Source organism: Leptosomus discolor, chromosome 7 (assembly GCF_034619465.1).
Source record: "Leptosomus discolor isolate bLepDis1 chromosome 7, bLepDis1.hap2, whole genome shotgun sequence".
NCBI lineage: Eukaryota > Metazoa > Chordata > Aves > Leptosomiformes > Leptosomidae > Leptosomus > Leptosomus discolor.
The window spans coordinates 28,314,529-28,333,002 of NC_141397.1; the positions used below are offsets into that span (position 1 = coordinate 28,314,529).

General features: G+C 41.5%; 1 protein-coding gene across 1 annotated transcript in view; it reads right to left on the reverse strand.

Annotated features, from left to right (window-relative positions):
- Positions 1-3,131: 3,131 nt before the first annotated feature.
- Positions 3,132-18,474, reverse strand: part of ITPRID1 (ITPR interacting domain containing 1) — a 31,645-nt gene continuing 16,302 nt past the window's right edge. Inside the window, exons 4-9 of the mRNA XM_086468542.1 lie at positions 10,950-11,035; positions 9,121-10,632; positions 6,054-6,181; positions 5,130-5,241; positions 4,109-4,462; positions 3,132-3,188 (exon numbers count right to left, since the gene is read on the reverse strand). Of these exons, the coding sequence (XP_086324668.1) occupies positions 3,132-3,188; positions 4,109-4,462; positions 5,130-5,241; positions 6,054-6,181; positions 9,121-10,632; positions 10,950-11,035 (2,249 nt within the window). The remainder of the gene's footprint in view (positions 3,189-4,108; positions 4,463-5,129; positions 5,242-6,053; positions 6,182-9,120; positions 10,633-10,949; positions 11,036-18,474) is intronic.

Sequence of the window (18,474 nt, forward strand, 5' to 3'; positions counted from 1 at the left end):
CCTTATTATCTCTCTAGATTTTATACTCTCTAGCAAAATCAATATTCAAGCTGGTGCACAATGCAGCCTCTTTTAGCTTCAGGGTTTAAAGATTTATGGGGCATCAGGGAAAACCGATGAAGGCAAAAGACAATGACAAAAGAAGTAAAATCCAACTGACGCAAATTGCTACTGAACTAGGGTGGGCAAAAGAAATCATTATGTTTTGAATTTTTGTAGGGAACCATTTTTTAATTGCCTCCCCCTGCCCACCCCTCCTTTCCCCTCTCTCACTTTGATGAGGCTGCATGTTGCCTTTGTGCTCCAGAGACTGTGACCAGGGCAAAGGAAATGCTGAGCCTTTAACAGGGAGTAAAAAGGTTTCCAGGTGGCAGTTTTAGGTTTCTGCTGCAAGAAATGCCGGAAGAGCACTGGAGAGCAGGGAGAAGAACCACCGCTCTAGCGTACCTAAGCCCAATGCATCTTATTCTTTTCCATAGCATGTCTGATTTATGTTGCATGGACCTTTGTGGGGCCTCAACAGTCCTGTGAAACAGAGCCAATGGTTCTGCCTATTTCAGTTTTGAGAGGTGGAATAGGGAGGAAAACACCCTTCTGCTCAAATACTCCCCTTTTTTTGGGTTTTGGTTTTTTGTTTGTTTGTTTTTTGGTTGTTTTTTTTTTTTTTTTTTTTTTTTTGTCAGAAGTCCTGCAGTGTCACAGGGTCAGTTTTCTTTAGATTTCAGACTTGCAAACTGTGTAGCACTAATGTTTTTCACAAGCAATGTAACCCCTCCAGATATGACCTGCTTCCTTGTGAGCCTGCAAGCTAATTTGTATGGTTCTAGCTAGCTAGAGCAGTTATGGTACTCAATCAGAGATGTTATTATTTCATTAATTCTGTGGAGTTACCATTAAGATTCCCACCATGTTTGCTTATGACTGCCCTAAAGGGAACTAAATGGTAGAGTTAAAAGGTTAGTAACACTGTGAGGTTAAGTGGGTACACAGCTGGCTGTCATGCTCACCAGTGCTACCCCCGGACTTTCCCGATCACAAAATTACTGCATGTTTTCTTTTCTTTCCTGTCTTCAACAGCAGCATTATAAGGCTTAGTCCAGCCATCCTTGTAACATGCTTAGAGGGGTTATGAAGTGAAATATAAGTCGTTGTGCTCTAGAGTAAGTCAGAAGATTTTTCCCTTTCCCATTGCTTAGTATTTTTTTATTGCTACAAGGTTACAGCTTAACTCTTAAAACGACATTGAGGGCTTGAAACGTTATCTAGCTATAAATGCAAATGAGTTCTTGGTAACAATATTGGTGGGTATCCAAGTGCTGCATATGGGGGAGCTCTGTCCCATCCATGGCTTGCATGAAATGATTTTATAATTAAACTGGAATGAGGAACTGGACTGCACATACCAATCTAGAGACCATTCAAACAGGAGTCAGATTCAACCCTGGTCAAGGATACAAATGGCAGAATTCAAATGGCACCAGAAGCCCTGCGTGATCTTTCTAATCAAGAACAGCTGCCACCTGCTAATACTGTCTTCTGTACACATGGACATAAGAGAGGCAGACAGTGGTTGCAGGATCACATACCTACAGAGCTTTTACACATCATGCTGCGGTGACATTTGCAAAAACCATCTTGTTTCATGGAAGGAATCACAGCCCTGGTGTGGCTGAGGCCAGGAAGCTTCTTAGCTATCCTCTCTTCCAGGAGACCTTCAGCACTGGCATCATCATTGTATGTCCTTCACCATGGTTGCTCTTTATTTTGTCTCCTCCACAAACTGAGGTACAACACCTGCAAGTGCGGTTCACAAGCCAGTGGAGAGAGAAAGCACTAAGCCAAATTTATTGCTTGTTCCACCAAAACTTAGGTGGAGAAAGTTTTGGTTCTCTTTCCATGCTGCCTGAAGATACTGTCACAAATCTTGACCTATAAACTTCTAAACACTTTGATAGTGTGGAAGTGGTGTACAAATCCCATGCGGGGTCTCAAGAAAGGGGCAAATTTCAACCGGTAAAATTCATGGCCCAGCAGGCTGTGGAGGATCTTGTCAGTTCTTATGTTATGTACCTCACTCCCCCAATCATTTTATTACCCTGAACATCTGTGGAAACGTGGAGGTGCAGGGAGCCTCGAGGCTGCTCAGCATGTTTGACTCCATTTTCTCCTTAAACATGTGCAAATGCTACTTCTATTTGCACCTTTGCAGAGCTGTGATTTGCAACACCAAAGCCTAAATGACACCAAAGATCCCTCCAGAGCATTAAACAAACAAGCCAGTAGGACATCTCACAGTCTGGGAAGTGCTAAACTGAAAGCAGTAGTACAAACTGCACTGCACTTTGAAATGAACCAGTTGAATTTCTTTGCTTGAGAGGTCTTTTCTCATGGCTTTTTCTGCATGAATCCAGGCTCTGTGCACTCCCCAGAAAACAACCAGGATTCTGGTTCAAGGCTTATAATGTAGAAAATTCTGTGTTTCTCACCTTATTTTGGTTTTAATTGGATTTACATGAAGCAAATATGAAAAGGAAGAGGACAGCCAGGAGACTATCCACAGTAATAGTTTGATAGAGCGGGTGTTTAGCATTCTGTCCACTGTCAGTGAGCTTCTAATTTGACACCGACAGTACGTACAAGCCTCCTGAAATTAGTAAGAGGCAAGTTAGTAGTAAGTTAAAAGCTAGAATGTGGCTAGGACTATACAAGGTAGATTGGGTTTGAGGGTTAATATTGGTTGAAGGACTATGTTAAAGTAACTGGCTATAAGAAGAATACCTTCTAGTGGTATCTCCTGGGCTGTCTGCAAGTTCTTAAGTTTCTTCTCAAAAATAAACCCTGTCCTGTTCCTTTTAGGTGACTTTGCAAAGAACAGCCCTATCCCATGTGATTGCCAATAGGAGAGTAGTAAGTTTCGCAATCACAGAATAGCAAAATACATAGCACCTCTCTTCAAAACATCCTTTAAAAATGCCTGCTTTTCTAGCCAGTCATCTCATTACAAATGAAACTGCTGTGATCAGAACTTTCTATAATGCAGTGTTTTGTTCATTTTTTTTTCCTGTGATATACCATGCATTTCAGGAAAAGGCCACAATTATTAAAACCAAAATCCGTAAGTCTGTCCTCCGTTAGTCTTTTCCTTCTGCTGAATCATTACCTAAAGAATTTTGGAAAGATTTCTTCAACTGGAAAAAAAAAGGAAAAAAAGTGTTATTTTCTTTGTATGTTGAGAGAATGACCAAGAGTAGTCTTAAAAGGAAATGGGTGCAAAAGATGGCAAAACATAATCTCAAATATTTCAGTTCCTTGTTCCTCACTGTCTATGGTTCTCATTCTTTCAATTGTGTGCTAAGGAACCTAATTCTACTTGATAATGTCGGTGGAAACATCAACATAAATCAAGAAAGTAGTATAAGGCTACAATAAAGAGCATTCCCTCCCATGGTGTTTATATGAAGTTTATGCAGAACTCAACCCTAATTGTTCATTTAAGAGAATGATCAATCCTTTAAAAATTGGGACACATGCTTAGGTGGAAGAGACCATTAAATGATAAGGCAGCTATCTAAGATATATTCTAGGCCTATTTTATATTAAAAAAGGCAGGCAAACAATTTTTATGGTTACATTGTGAGATCAGAGCAGTCAGAAATGCTGACTTTGAATTTCTTCAGAAAAACAACAAACCTTTCAGTTCGCTGCCTTTACTGCCCTTGTAAAACTGGTTAATTGTCTCTGCAAATTGAAGCCATAAATTACTAATTTCACATGGTGGGAGAGGATTGAATATACTAATTAGTCAAACGGTTGCATTCAAAGTTCAAGCAAGCCAAATTCCATCCACATATTTATATGTTCTTCTCGCCGGAGCATCTAGATCATTGCCACAGTTTACTGAGACATATCAAGGCAGGTCCATTCCCAGTTCTGCCTGTGTTGCCTATGCAGACTGAAAGTGCCCTGAAACATGGGCTCCATCCCTTTGGATGAACGCAGGGCTTAGCTCTAGGCTGTGGCAACGAGACACAGAATAGTAAAACCGCATTGCAGGTCAGTGATCCTTTCCACTTAAAACCTTGAGGATGAGACTGAAACATCTCCTTACATTGTGTATAAATGCCTTAAAGTCCATTTTTACTTGGGGAGGTCCTTTTATTTCCTTTTTACTGGTGGAGAGCTCCTGTGGGGCAGACTTGTCCAAATTTGGCTCAGGTGTGGTCCTGGTAGGAAACTGTGTTGGGGGTGCCCCTGGCTGCAGGGCAGAGAGCAAGCCTCTTGCTGTCATGTTTTTGCTAGTAGCTCTTTGGAGCACTGTTTTTGAGCACCCACTTTGAGGAAGCACCGTGTCAGCAGCATCTGGAAAAGCTTGTTTATTCTGGGCTTTTCTTTCTCCCTTCCAGTCAGAGAGTCCGAGCTCAGAAAACAGATGGGATTGTTCTGCTAGTAATTGGTCCAGCTGCTGCAGAGAAAAAATAGAAGGAAAAGCATATTGCAGTAATAAAAATATAATAAAAGGAATCAAGCAGGATACACAAGAGTATATGAAGCATGCCTACTTCTTCTGTTTGGTCCGAAGAAGACATGCAATATATGGCAAATGAGATGTTGCCATGAAAAGGAGGGGAAAAGCCTAAAGGATATTTTATTACAACAGCTAGATCAAATTGCTTAATGGAAAATCTGCAAATGGACTTCAATCTGTGGCCATTGCAATCCTGACCCTCTAACCCAAGCTTATCAGGACGACTCAAAGACAGGTCCCCTACCCGTCATTTCTTTACCTTTCCTTATCAAACAGAGAACTGATCTAGAAAAGAACCAGACCAGTAACCATTTCTCAATAATTATGTAGGCTGGCTGCCTGTTACCTTAATCTGGAAACCAAGAGCAGAGTAGGACACAGTTTTATAAATATTGCCACTTTTCCTGGGTATTTGATCTCAAACAGCTTAGCCAAGGAGAAATATGCTCAAAGATGTAAACTGTAAGTCTGTCATTGGAAATCCTTCTCTTCTTGGCACAGAAAAGATTGTTCAGTTGTACCTCAGAGCTCTTTGACCACTGAATAGCAGGACAGACTTTAAACTCTCCCCATATGACCCAGAGCAGTGGCTTATGCAACATACCGTAAGGATGCTCTCCCTGACCTGGCAAGCTCGATCATTCAGCCAAAATTCCAGCTCTGCAACCTCCTGACGAACGGCTTGCCGTAAGAGTTGCAGGTGTCTGCCTTCCTCCCTGTAAGGAAAGCAGCAAAAGCACACTTGAGTGGGCACTGAACACCCTCCTCTTGCTCAGCCACAGCATAATGCCTGTAATCTCCCTCTGTTGTGGTCTTGTTACCCATGATAAAAGGATACTTTACAAAATAATAGTCCTTGTCTGCACGAGTCTAATTTTTTTTATTTTCAGTTGCAAGATTTAGACACGTAGTAGTTGCAGAGCCAGCTTAAGTCTGGGCACATTTATTACCAGCACAAAGACTGCATAAATGCCCTGTTTCCAGGCAGCTCAAGACGGAAAGCCCTAGTAACTTTTTGTGAACAAAGGCTTCTTGGTAATCATTGTGAACTTGGGCTGAGTCCATGAAGAGCTAGTTCAGATTTTCCTACATTGTCCCTGCATTGATCATGAGCACTAAGTACCTGGCCTAAAGGGACTGATTTGTCAGAGATTACCCCCATCTCCTTCCCTGAACCCAGAATTGACCTGGGACATTGAGCTCCAGTGACAGAGGTCTGTTCCTGCATTCCTATTGCTATTAAATCATAGTATTTCCATACTAAAACTCTAGTCCATATCTATGGAGCAATCTTCCTCTTCAAAGTGCTCATTATAAGAGCCTTGAACAGTGTGGGGAGAAGCTGGACATTCCTGTGAGCAGAAACCACATCACAATACATTTCTTCTCCACTTGTGGGATGCCTACAGCTGCACCTCACTGACCAGAAGTGCTGTGGTAACACAAGCAACAAGACACATTGCATGTGCCCACAGGCAGTTGCTGATGCTAGCTTTGGATATAGGTAAGTGTGTTGGGTTGCGATTACCTTCCTTCATCTGGCATAGTGCTGGAGAACAGCACGTGCTGTTCAGTCAGGTGCTGTTCAATCTCATCCAGCTTCTCCTGGAAGTGCTGGCAGGAGCTCTTCATTGCTTCTATTTCATGGAGGGTACACTACACAGAAAAGCAAGAAGACACGCCACTTTACTACTTTTCTTTGAGCCATTCCATGTCGGATGCATTTGAAGCTGACAGCCTGAATGGTATGGGTCCTCCTCTTATCTGCACAACAGGGACTCTGTGAGCAGCTGCCATGAAAGTCCAGATGGCACTTCAAGTGAGTTTGCGCTGAGTGCATCACTCACATCCCAGTCACCACCTTTTCTCCTAAAGCATGTAGGATTAAGTCCTGGCACTACTTGAGCCAATGAGGATTTCTTTTTTGCCATTGAAGGGGAAAAGGTCTTTGATCAAAGATGTGATACAATGTGCCAAATTCTGATGTTATCTCACTGTTGTCAGATGTTATATTTGAGCAGAATGTGTTGCTATGGATTAATGATAGGTTAAATTACTGTCCACTGGAAGTTGGAAATTGGTTTTAAAAAGAGAAAGAGGGAGAGGGAACATAAATGAGAACTATGAAAAGGAAAAACATATTTCATGATGGGTTCTGCTAAGTGTTACACTCATAATTTCTAATCTATTAACAGTTAGAAGCCTAGAATTGGGTTTATCTAACCAAGTGCAGACATTTACCGGAACACATATACATGGAAGTACTGCAACAGAGCAATTGTTCTGAACCAAAAGTAGACATCCATAATAGTTCAGAGGATCTATGCCATAAATGTGATCATTACTCTTCATTGAGAGAAGTTATCTAGTATAACTGATCATCTACATTTACCCTGATGTAGCCATCTATACCAGGAATGTCTCAAGGCAGTGGAGATGAATGAGCAGGAAAGGTACAGGAAAATGTATAGGCAGGTTTGCAGGTTACAGCTTTGTAGCACAGGACTGATACAATGGCAACCCTCTAGTGACATCGAAATAAATCCTGTAACTGGAGTCCATCAATGTCTTGAGTTTCTAGACACATTAAGGACTTTTCGCACTTTGCCCAGGGCAATAATGCAGACAGCATCATCCAAATTATTTTGGAGACTATAACATCTGCCTTCTGAAAGCATTCCCCTCTATTACACTGAAACTGCTCTGAGTGCAAGAAGGTGTTTGGCATGTTCCCATCTTAGCAAATTTTGGTTTCTTGAAAGCCATGGGAAGACAGTGTAAAAACCTGTACTTCAATGCTGACCACTGTAACTGATAGAGAACAAGAGGCGAGTTTGCAAAGCATAGAAATGCCCAGTCTCTTTGGATTCTTGCAATCATGTCCTTTGATGATCTCTTCATGTTTCTGTGCTTGAATGTGTCCCTCAGTCCCAACAAGGCCTGAAACATGATGAAGCCCTCCCTGCTAGGGGATCAGCTTCAGCTAGAGGGTAAAAGATGCTCCCCATGCATTTGAGAAACCTCATTCTCAGTCTCCATTTCAATGCAGATGCTATGTCAGGCACACTCCTGATGTGCGTGACCCTGGGATATAACATCTCACAGCAGTAAATTAAAAGAATCTAGCCCCAACAGCCATGGGTGGAGGGGGGACTAGCTGTTCTAGGACTATTTTCATGCAAGACCCTGTTTAAGGTAAGGTGCATGTAAACAGGGTAAATTTACTGTTTAACAGTTGCTCTGTGTGGTTGCATACCCCTTGGTAAATGGGATGTAACATGAGCGAGCTTGTCTCAGTAAAAGATGTAGAAACTACCTCACCTGTAATGCCAAGTACAAAGTAGACATGAGTGTAATCTCTGCAGAGTCACTAATATTCGGTAAATTCACTCACTTATTGCACAGTGACTTGGATCCGTGTCCCTAAGAACAGATCTTGCATAACAGTATGGTGCAAAGTCTGTTCCTCCCACATTCCCTGTCCACAGACTAGAGAAGACAAATCACTATTAGTCCCTGTTAGAAGAGTGATAAAATAGTAGTGAATCAATGAGAAAAGGCTTCATAAGGTACTGACTCACTGCCATCTTGTGGCAGCAGCAAGAGAGCTGACAAAAAGCATATTTTCCAATATACTGTTCAAAGAAAAGACATTGCAGATTTGTATATTTAATGGTGTAGCAGCATAAAATTCATCAGTTCCACTTTCTGGAACTTTTATCTAATGATTTTCTTCCCCAGTTTGTACAACAGTTCAACTTTCAATTCCTTATGAAGAGTGAATAGAAGAGGAGAAATGGAAATGTCTGCAAACTGGCAGGAGGTATGCGTGCTGCTCCTTCCACATTTTTCTCTGGATGCAAAAGCCACTCCTGACTCCCTTCCTTGCTTTCTTCCCCGGCACATTGTGAGTCTTTCACAACTTTTGGGAACTCTCAGCAATTCTGAACAAAGAAATAAAAAATCCAGTGACTTTTTACTATGGATATTTTTATTGCAAATATATATCTTAGCAGGACTTTAGATTTAATGAAAGCTTCTTATTCTACTATGTTAAAATGACTTGAGGCTCTGAGAAGTCACAATTCACTTTGATTTAGAGCAGTTTGACTTACGGTATGTATCTGGGTGTTCACAGTTAGTCTTTAATAAACACTAAGTGATACAACCTAGATGAGTTCTCTTTTAGTAAGAGGATTATGCTAAATCATGTAACCTTGCATTTTCTGCAATCCAGTAGGTTACTCAGTTCCTGTAACTCAGCTGATTCACAGGAACTCACTGAAACTCATTCTCATCTCTCAGCTCTTTGTTTGACCTGTAAACTTTATCACCCAGTGCACAGTAACCATTTAAAGACTGCACTGGTGAACATAAGTTACTAAAAGAAGCCGCCCAACAAAACTGAAGGTACACAGATAAGTTTGTCATTTTTGCCCAGAAGGGAATGTGTGTTTCCCCATCCATTTTCTCAGTTGCCAAGGTATGTCTCACTAAAGCAGCAAGCATGGCTGAGGAGAAGAACAGAAAAGGCAGCTTGTACATTTAGCTCTTAAGTGTGTCAGCTGTCCACATACATGAAGAAACCTACTTACTGGAGCAAGATGACGCATTGCAGTGTCCTGTAGGAGCATCAGCATTTTCAAGAGCTGCAGCTCAGCGGCGGCATAGTTTGAGCAGCAGCCCACAGGGCGCTGGGGAGAGACATCCACAGGAATGGGCCACGGGTGGCAGCCATGGCAGCAGTAGCAGCAGCAACAGCAGTGACTGTCCTGTGCACCCCTGGCACCAGAGGCTTCGTCCCAGTAGTATGACTTGTATTTGCCACAAAGCATGCTGTCAAGAGAGGCTGACTTTGTCAGGTGGGTATGGGGTGGACAAAGCAGTGGTGGCCACCTGAGTTTCCTGGCGGGGATGTCAGTTTGGCTGGAGGCTTCAGTGGTCTGCTTCACACTGTCCTTCAAAGCCCCCGGCTGCGACCGTGTGAGAAGACCACCCTCAGAACAGTGCGCTACCATGTCAGAGAAGTCCACAGGATCTTCCCTTGCAAGGCTTTCACTGAGAGGAGCATTTTGCCCCGTGCCCTTTGCTCTTGAAGTAAACTCCAGCCCTGAAGACATCTGAACAGTGACAGATTTCAGAGGAACAGAAGCCATTTCACCATTTTGGACAGTGTCTCCCTGTTCCGATTTGTTAGCACCTAACATTTCCCCTATGCTACCAGTCTCTTGAGCTTCAGATGAAGTTAATCCAGACTCTTTCACTAGGCATGAAGTGTGCCTCTGAGATAATTGCAGAGAACAGCTTGAAGCTGCACTGCTCCCACTTTGCGCTGCTGAGCCGCACTGTGGAGTTTCTGGGAGCCCTGTTTTGGCAGAGCACCTTGTATTTTTTGAATCACCATCCGTTTTGCAGAACTTCTGCCTGTTAGTCACCTCATTCACTGCAAGCAGGCTACCATCTTTGCTGACCACTTCCACACCCCACCACGGTCCTTTAACATGTCCTGTATGACCTCCATGGGCACTTTCATGACCTGCAACTCCGATGTCCTTTTCAGTCCAGCACTTCTCACCTTCATCTTCACCTCCGATTTTGCCCTTACTGGTGACTGCAGGGTTTGTATCACTCAGTTCAATGAAGGTTACATTCACCTTTTTGTGCCCTGTACTAAAACATAAATGACAATCAAATTTAGAGGAGCTAGGATCCCCTTCATCCTGAGTATCACCCTGAAAACAAGGACTATGCTCTTTTACGCACCTCTCTTTTTCCAGTTGCTTTCTCTCAGTTTTATCTTTCTTCTTGTCTGTGTCACATAACATTTCTTGGACAAAACTCTGTGGCTCGGCATTACATGCCTGATAATTGCCATTTTCTGCAGTCAGCAGCAGATGAGTGTCTTCTCCATGGTCACTGCATGCTTTCTTTGATCTAGGTACTGTCAAAATGCTCTCGCAAGCGGTGATGAAGACCCTAACAACACAATCATCTGGCTTCTGTTTAAAATCTTGATTTAACATAGGAAAAACTGTCCAATGTGACAAAGCTGTTTCTTGATTGTGGATATCAGAAATAAAATTAAACTTGCCTGTCAAAGCTGCATTCTGAAGGGGAAAAAAAAAGAAAAAAAGAGGACTTGAACTACTGTATTTGTTCTATCACACTGGTTTGCCCACCACTGTTTTGCCCTGGGCACCCCAAGGACATCTTTAAATACCCAATGAACCAAAGAATCAAAGATTCTTGTAATATTTCTTCTCTAATTCCTGTAACCTTGCACAAATCTTGCCTTCTGAGGTTTTCTAGAAGGATGAATTTGTTTTCATGAAGCTTTCTTGATTCCATGTTTTTTTTTAATGTTACTTGTGCCAACGTTACAGAGTTTTCACAGACCTACTGATGGCTATTGCTCATCTCTTACTTGTAAAACTACAAGTTCTGACAGCTCCTCCATGAACTCACTGCTGTCTGACTGGCAGCTGCTTGTTCTTGTCACCGTCACATCTGCTAGGGAAGACAAAAAGATAGGAAAAATTAGAGACAGAAAGCAGTAGCAGGCCAAAATTAATATAGAGCTAAGCAGGGGCACTTTGTATGTACTTTTCTAGAAATATTCTTGATCCTGGCCAGAAAACTGCAACATTTCTACAACCAGAAAACAAAACAAAACAAAACAAAACAAAATGTGCTCAGAATAGCTACTGCTGATGTTACTAAGCGTTGACTTATTCACCAATGTAATCATCAGCTACAGATTTCATATTTTTATATGTTCACACAACACACACAGTGTAAATAAACTAAATGGCAGCCAAACGCTTGTTTTCCTTTGCTAAAAAAGTTGACTTTTGATTGTTAGAACTGGCTCAGACCAAGTCTCATTCATACTTACACAGTTTCAATGGCTTCAACCAGGTGACTCCTGCAGGGAAAGGGAGCTGCCCTAGCCTCTGCCTAAACCAGTTTGTCTCTACTTTTAGGCACTGCGTAGCATCTTTGTTTTTTGGTCTGAGGACAGAAAACCACAGTAACAAGCAAAGATGATGTAGGGTTGCATGGCAAGACATAAAGGCAAGAGAACGATATTCTAGATTTTTACTCCAGAGAAGGTTTCTAATCTAGCAGCCACATCATCCGGCTAAATCAATTCTTACCCCAACTTTTGCAATTAAATAAATTATACGCCATTAACTAGCTGATTTAATGAATGAAAGCCAACCCTTTAAAAAAGTATAAATGCTTGAAAGTAAGAGCTCAGTTATCCTGTACATCCCAATACCTCTCAGCCCTTGGGTAACCTGTGCTTTCAGATAACCTTCATTCTCGGTTAATGTCCTTGTTCTCGGACATAAAACCAGAGGTAGAGTTAGGGGAGGAGGCTGAGGGTGTCTGCTGGGGAAGGGAAGGGATTGAGACTGAAATACTCTGGATACACTTCCTCTCCTGTTCCTTGCATACGTAACCACTACTGAAGCCTAGGGCTTTTTATTTTCTGGTTACATCCATGAAAACATGACAATTCATCTAGCAATTCTGAGATGTGAGTTATTAATTCTCATTTGTGTGAACTGGAAAATGAAAAAAATATTCTACAAATTATGTTTTCACCTATTAACAGACTATGGGCTTTATGAACTGTATCTTGGGCATCCATTAATGAAAATCACATAACCTATTTGTAAGCAGCAACTGTAAAATCAAAACCAGATATCATTTTATGGCTTTTAAATGAATTACTTGCACTGTCAGTCCTGTTATCATCAGCAGCACACCAGTTAGTCAGTCAGTCACCTTCCTATTTCATATCAGAATTATGTGGTTCTCATCTCACACGTTACAAAATTTGCAGTTTTGTGGGTGGTCTCAAAACTCAGCTTTGCAGTTTCCCACAAACAACATCATGGTTCAGCTTCTCCCCTAGGGACACTGCTCTACAGAATCTCTAAACTTTTTTAAAAGCTGTTTCAATTACCCTTTGCATCTTTGCCAGCTGTTGCTTCCAGTATGTCAGTTTGGCCTATAGTTTTCTATATGTAAAAATGAAGAAAGAAAGGCTTAGGAAAAATTTTGAAAAGCTGAAATGTTTCAGCTGCTGTAGTTCCAACCAATTTGAGACTCAATTTATTTGAATCTCAAATACTCAATTGTATCCTACAATCGTAACAACGGACTCTCAGGCTTTAAAGTTTGCAGGATTAGAAGACCACATTATCTGCTTACCTAGTGTTTTAAGGTGTCTGTTATGTTCCTGAGACATGCAGGATACCAAAGTAGCTGGTATGCTACTAGAAACAACATGTAGGGAAAAACCCTGTAACTTTTAATGGAAGAGTAAGTGTGATTAGAATTCACCTTCTGACCTGGTCAAAACCGGATGGCTGTAGCCAGGTTTGACCCATTTATTCAGATAAATGCAATGCATCTGTTTCAACAACATTCAATTGTGTTTGTATATTGTGACCACACAGCCATCCCACCCACATTTACATTCGTGCACCAACTAGAGAACTACCCAAAATATGTGGCAGTGGACTTCGGGCTGATCTTTAGGCACAAGGTGAGACATTAAAGACTGCACGAAATGTCTGCAGACCAAGTAAATATCACTACAGTTAGGCTACAGAAAGACCTCCACATGTCTCCCTGGACTTGCCCTGGAAGGAAGTGTGATGCTGCTATCATGGCTATCTTTGATTAAACATGCAAGGTATGTAGATAAATCAAAGCTCAACACAATATGAAAGGCTGTCTGCATATGTATTAAAAATGGTGATATAAGAAGACTTAATGACCATTCTGAGCATAAGTCCAGTTTCTGCGATTTTTATGTTAGCAAAATAGAAACTTATAAAAGAGAAGAAAAGTATAGTAGAAGGAGAAACATGTTAACTGCAGTTCACCTGTGCTTGTTACCGTGATTTCCTGTCCTCGGACCAAGTAGTCACCTTCGTCTGAGTTAAGCAACTAATTTGCACCTACCTACTTATTAGATGGGTAATGAACTAATACTCCCAGAGTAAAGGCTTAAATTCCCCATACGGTCAGTGCAAAGCGATGTCTCTGAGGGTCTGAGCTGCTGTTCTTTTCCAACTACATTCAGATACTTAATTTAATCATTACATACCACACTGACTTGCAAGATCCTACCCAGTGTGCCAGGCCCTGTTGAGGGTAGGCAGGTGAAGATGAGGGGTTTTTAAAAGACGAGATGTTTCTCTGACTCCGGAACACTTTCTTCAAAGCCGGTCAAAATTCCCTTGATTTCAGTGGAAGTTTGAATTAAAAAAAAGCGCCTTAGTTAAAATGAACATGGGCCTCCAGTTCAAGGTGGGGTAGAAAGCTATGAAGAGATTGTCAAAGTGCTCCCACAAATACTTCAAGCTGAAGAAAGTGCTTCCGGAAGAAACAGAGAGCAGGGCTGCGTTGGGAAGGCAGGTCGCACTGCAGGCTGGGGCTGTGCTGAAACTACATTAACCGTGATAGCCTTTTCAGTTTGAGGCAGCTCACTTTCAACCTATGTAAATATAGTTTAGTTTAATATCTGTATACCAGGGCCAAGTAATTTTTGCATAGTGGAGGGCAACATTTGCATACAGGGGACATTGTGCTTTGGGTGAGGAGTGGGCCAATCTATCACTTGATTTCCTCTTAATGTCCCAAATAGCGATTAAGTGAGACTGCAAAATAGACATGCCTGATGCTGTCCTGAGGAGGAATAGAGTTTTCCTCTTTGTGAAATTTTCAGTAATGTTAATAACTTGCCAATGGTGACAGTCCGTTTTTTCCTGGCAGGCTGTAACACCCAGTGAGGACAGCCATAGTCTGAGTTTCTACTAGGAGACTGACTCTTTGCAGAGGTCCAAAGCAGGTGTTTGCTAGGTCTCCTATGACAAATTCCTCTGCCTACCAGGTGTCTGAAAATGTCCAGGCTGGATGCTGGTGGCGGTTTGTGTCAGAATTGACTAGCATCTAAAGCCCTTTCAGCAGTGGCCAAGGTCACCTTAGGAACACCACTTCTTCACAGCAGCAATTCCTTATGTTTAAATGAACTAAAGACTTTTAGCCACTGGAAGATTGTCTTTAGAAGGGATACGAGTTAGCCAGAAAGATGGGGGGAAGGTCAGCAAAATTAACATAGTTTATTTTGACATTTTAAAATGCTCTCACCTTTCTCTTTCAAATGAGGTTTTTGTTTGTTTATTTGTTTTTTTTTCCTGAAATTAACTTAATTTTTTAATTTGAAGAATGGTGCAAAAAATGGGTTAAATCACCTGAACATTAAGCAAAACGTGTTTTCGTTTCTAGTCTACCCAAACCACATTTTTCCCCAATCATTTGGTTCAGCCACTGAACCAAAATATCCATTATTCATGTAGTTCTACTCTGTTCTCCTAGTGTGTGGAGACACCCAAACCTGTAGAGATTCTGCAAATACATGCAGAGCATCACACCAAGGAAAGATAAAGTATGTTTGGAGAAGTAGTAGAGATGCAGACCAGTATTCAACTGCAAACTGAAAATTACAACTCTGGGCCCTGTGCGGAGAATACATCTGGCTATGCTGGAAAGAGGAAACCTGAGAAGTGCCCCTGCAGACCATGGTGAGGAAAACCTTGGCTCTTCGCCTTTCTGTGCTAATTGAACTGGGATAGTTTAGCTCCTGCATCCCATTTCTGTTCTGCCTGAATTTTAAATAAAAATAGGTTAGAGGAACTTACTAATCAGGTTTCTGCTTCATTTTGTATTGTATAAGAAAGTACATGCCTTCCAAATCACAAAGGTCCCAGAGCTTTCCAGCCCTTTACTTGATCATTCCAATTTCATTAAGAGACTTCTTCTCTCCCCTTATTTGTATGCAGATACCATGTCTCCCATTTTCAGCAGCCTTCAGTGCAGGAACTTTCTAAAATTATTGGGCTCCTAGGTTCACCATTAATGGAGAAATATTCCCTAGTTAGTTAAAAAGAAGTGCTGGAGTACAGTTCTGCATTCCTCTGAAGACTCCACAGCTGGTTTTCTGTGGACTTGGCTGCAAACAACACCACCTCTTTCTAGTTTCCAGCCTGGAGAATAGTTGCAAACTGCAAAAGATGCCATGAGAGCTACTACACTGCGTGTAACTAATAACACATATTTTGCATGTATTTTGAATCACATTAACATTGATGAATGTACTTCAATATTTGTATTCTACATCATTTGAGTACATGGGGAGGCATAGGCACAAAACTTCAAATGCAAGAGCGTTTGTGCAATTTTGAACTTTAAATTCACAAATTAAAATCTGGACTGCTCGTCCTGTCATAGGAAAAAGCAGAATGGCCAACTGCAACCTAGCAATGCTGTTCAAATTTTAGATATTTTTGTAGCTATTTAAATGTTGCTGGATATTGATGTGAATAAATATTTGTAAAACTAACTGCTACATGCATAGGACTAAATAATGCACAGAAGCACAATTTAGTCAGGTATTTTGTAAAAGAAAAAGAAGCCTGAAGGACTTAGAACAAGGCTTTTCCACTTCGCTCTATAAGCAAAGGCATTTTACACTCTCTCTCACACTAAACTCTCAGGGCATTAACTTCATTAAAGCTTAAACATTCAGACTCAATTCAGCAGGGAAACTAGATTCAGGCTTAAATCTATGCACAATATTCCAACATGCAGAATTAAGTGGACACACAAATATCTGACTGATTTGGCCTCAAGAAACACATCTGTTCAACTATAGTTAAATTCAATAGTAGTTGAACGCAGAAAGAGATGAGGTAAAGGAAGATCACACCATGTGCACAGAAGTGCCAGAACTGAGTTGGTATTTTATTACATTTTGGAGGTTTTGGTTTTTGCTTCTCACACACAGGCATCAAATACTAATTTTGGTCCACCAAAGTTGCTCAGCACGACAGCTTTAGCAGCAGGGTGTGGAAGATGTGAAGGCTCTCATTCTCCAACACAAGGCAAAAAATCAAGAATTTCTACCCTACATGACAAAAAGGACTTTCAAAAGTACATTTTCAATCAGTACTTTCAAAATAGAAATAGGTTCATTTTGAGCAGATCTTTCCCATTTAGATATTTCACTCTATCTCCTCTTGCTCTGCAAATTGGTAAATCTGTACGTTGTCCTTAACAACACTGCCCTGCCTATGGCATCGCACAAATTGATGTTGCAGGACAAGCTGGCCAAGTGCTAGAGGAATACATCAGCTGTATGGCACAGTTACAGATTGTCCAGTCCTATGATGGGAGACCTGCTCTGCTGCATCTTACTCCCCTCTCCTGGTACCCAGAGGATAGGCATCACCAATTTTTAGGTATTCCACTCCACTATATGGCCATTAAGAGCTAATAAAACTCCACTGAAAATAGGTATTCTGCGTAAGCCACAAAGAACCCTTTTTTGTGTGCTGTTATCCAGAACAGTGGACTTTCTGAAGCTCACTCAACCTTGGTGCACCAGAAAAAATTATTTTGTACAACTTTCAGCATTCTGGGAAAAGAAATGTTATTATTCATATCAGTTCCCATGTATGTGGAAAAACTCGATCCTACATAAATGTTCTGTAAAATCTGCTCGTTCCCAGCATACCGTACTGTCTTTCCTTAATCTAAAAAGTAGCTCCTCCATAGGCAACTGCACTGATTGCTGACTGTTGACTATGAATCTAAACATTTCATTTAGTGCCACTGAAATCTCAAAGGAAAAGTCTATTCTTCTTTTTTATACCCTTATACAACTTTTGTAACAGCAACTCACATTGCAGAAATGGTGGTGAACAAGAAAATTGAGGTGAGAAAGATCTAGCTTATATTTGTTTTCTAGCCAAACACAATACACAGTTCTACAGCTTGCTCATAAGAGAGATCAGTCCAGAACTGCTTGTCTGTCACTGGAGCAGGGCTGCAGCACCGACGGCTTTCAGTACAGCTACATCTGTTTTGTGCTGCATTTCAGAAGAACAATCACCAGATGGCAGCAGCACATAAACTACAAATTGTGTTTCTAAAGGCCAGCACAGACTAGTTTTTATCCATAACCTTCTGCAAATTTTATTTTCAATGACATTATAGCAGAAATTAGATAAACCATCTTATTAGAATATTCGTGTTATTTGAAAGCAAATAACACACTCCAACATGCACCAGATGCAGCAAACCCTCATATTCTTATTCAAAACCAAGTGTATCTATGACATTTTTCTATCTGCTGCTCCCTTTGAATTGAAGGGGAAATCCCTGTGAATCATCTTACACAGTGTGACTGGGTGAAAATATATTTTAAAAAAGCTTTACACAAAGAAATTTCTGTTATTAATTGTGCCCACCATGCTGGTAGGTGCTGTATGAATAGAACAAAAGAATGGTCTATGCCTAGAAGAGCTTACAAGGTGAACAAAACCTGGCTCCTCTGGGGTATTTCCTTCTGCTTGTCAAAACTCTGTTCCCCTAGCTCTCACCCAGTCTGCAATGTTCTTCTCCCCATCACTTTGGGTACCATGGCACATGAAGGACTTCAGGCATACTTTTCTTTTTGTGGGGGTGAAGCCATACTCATTGTGAGTAAGGGGGGAAAGTCCTGCAGTCTCCATGACTGCAGCCACCTCAGGTGGGGCACGAGTGCATGTATGCTGTACCCTGAGGAGGTGAGACAGGGCCAAGAGCAACGAAAGGTAGTGAGCATATGTGTCATGTGACAGCTACCGGTATTTTGCTTCATCTCCATGTTCAGCCTGCAGTTCTTTACACGGTTATTGTTGGGGTCTGGCTGTCACAGCCATCGTTAGCAGGAGATACGTGCATAGCTCCGGGGGCGCTGGGAGTGCACACACTGTGCTTCATGTCCTCCTGTGCAGCCTCCTGCTCCTCACCCAGGGCCTGCCTCCCCACAGAGCTCTGGGTGCCCACGTTCCCCGGGGAGGACATTGGCCTAGATGCTCTGCAGA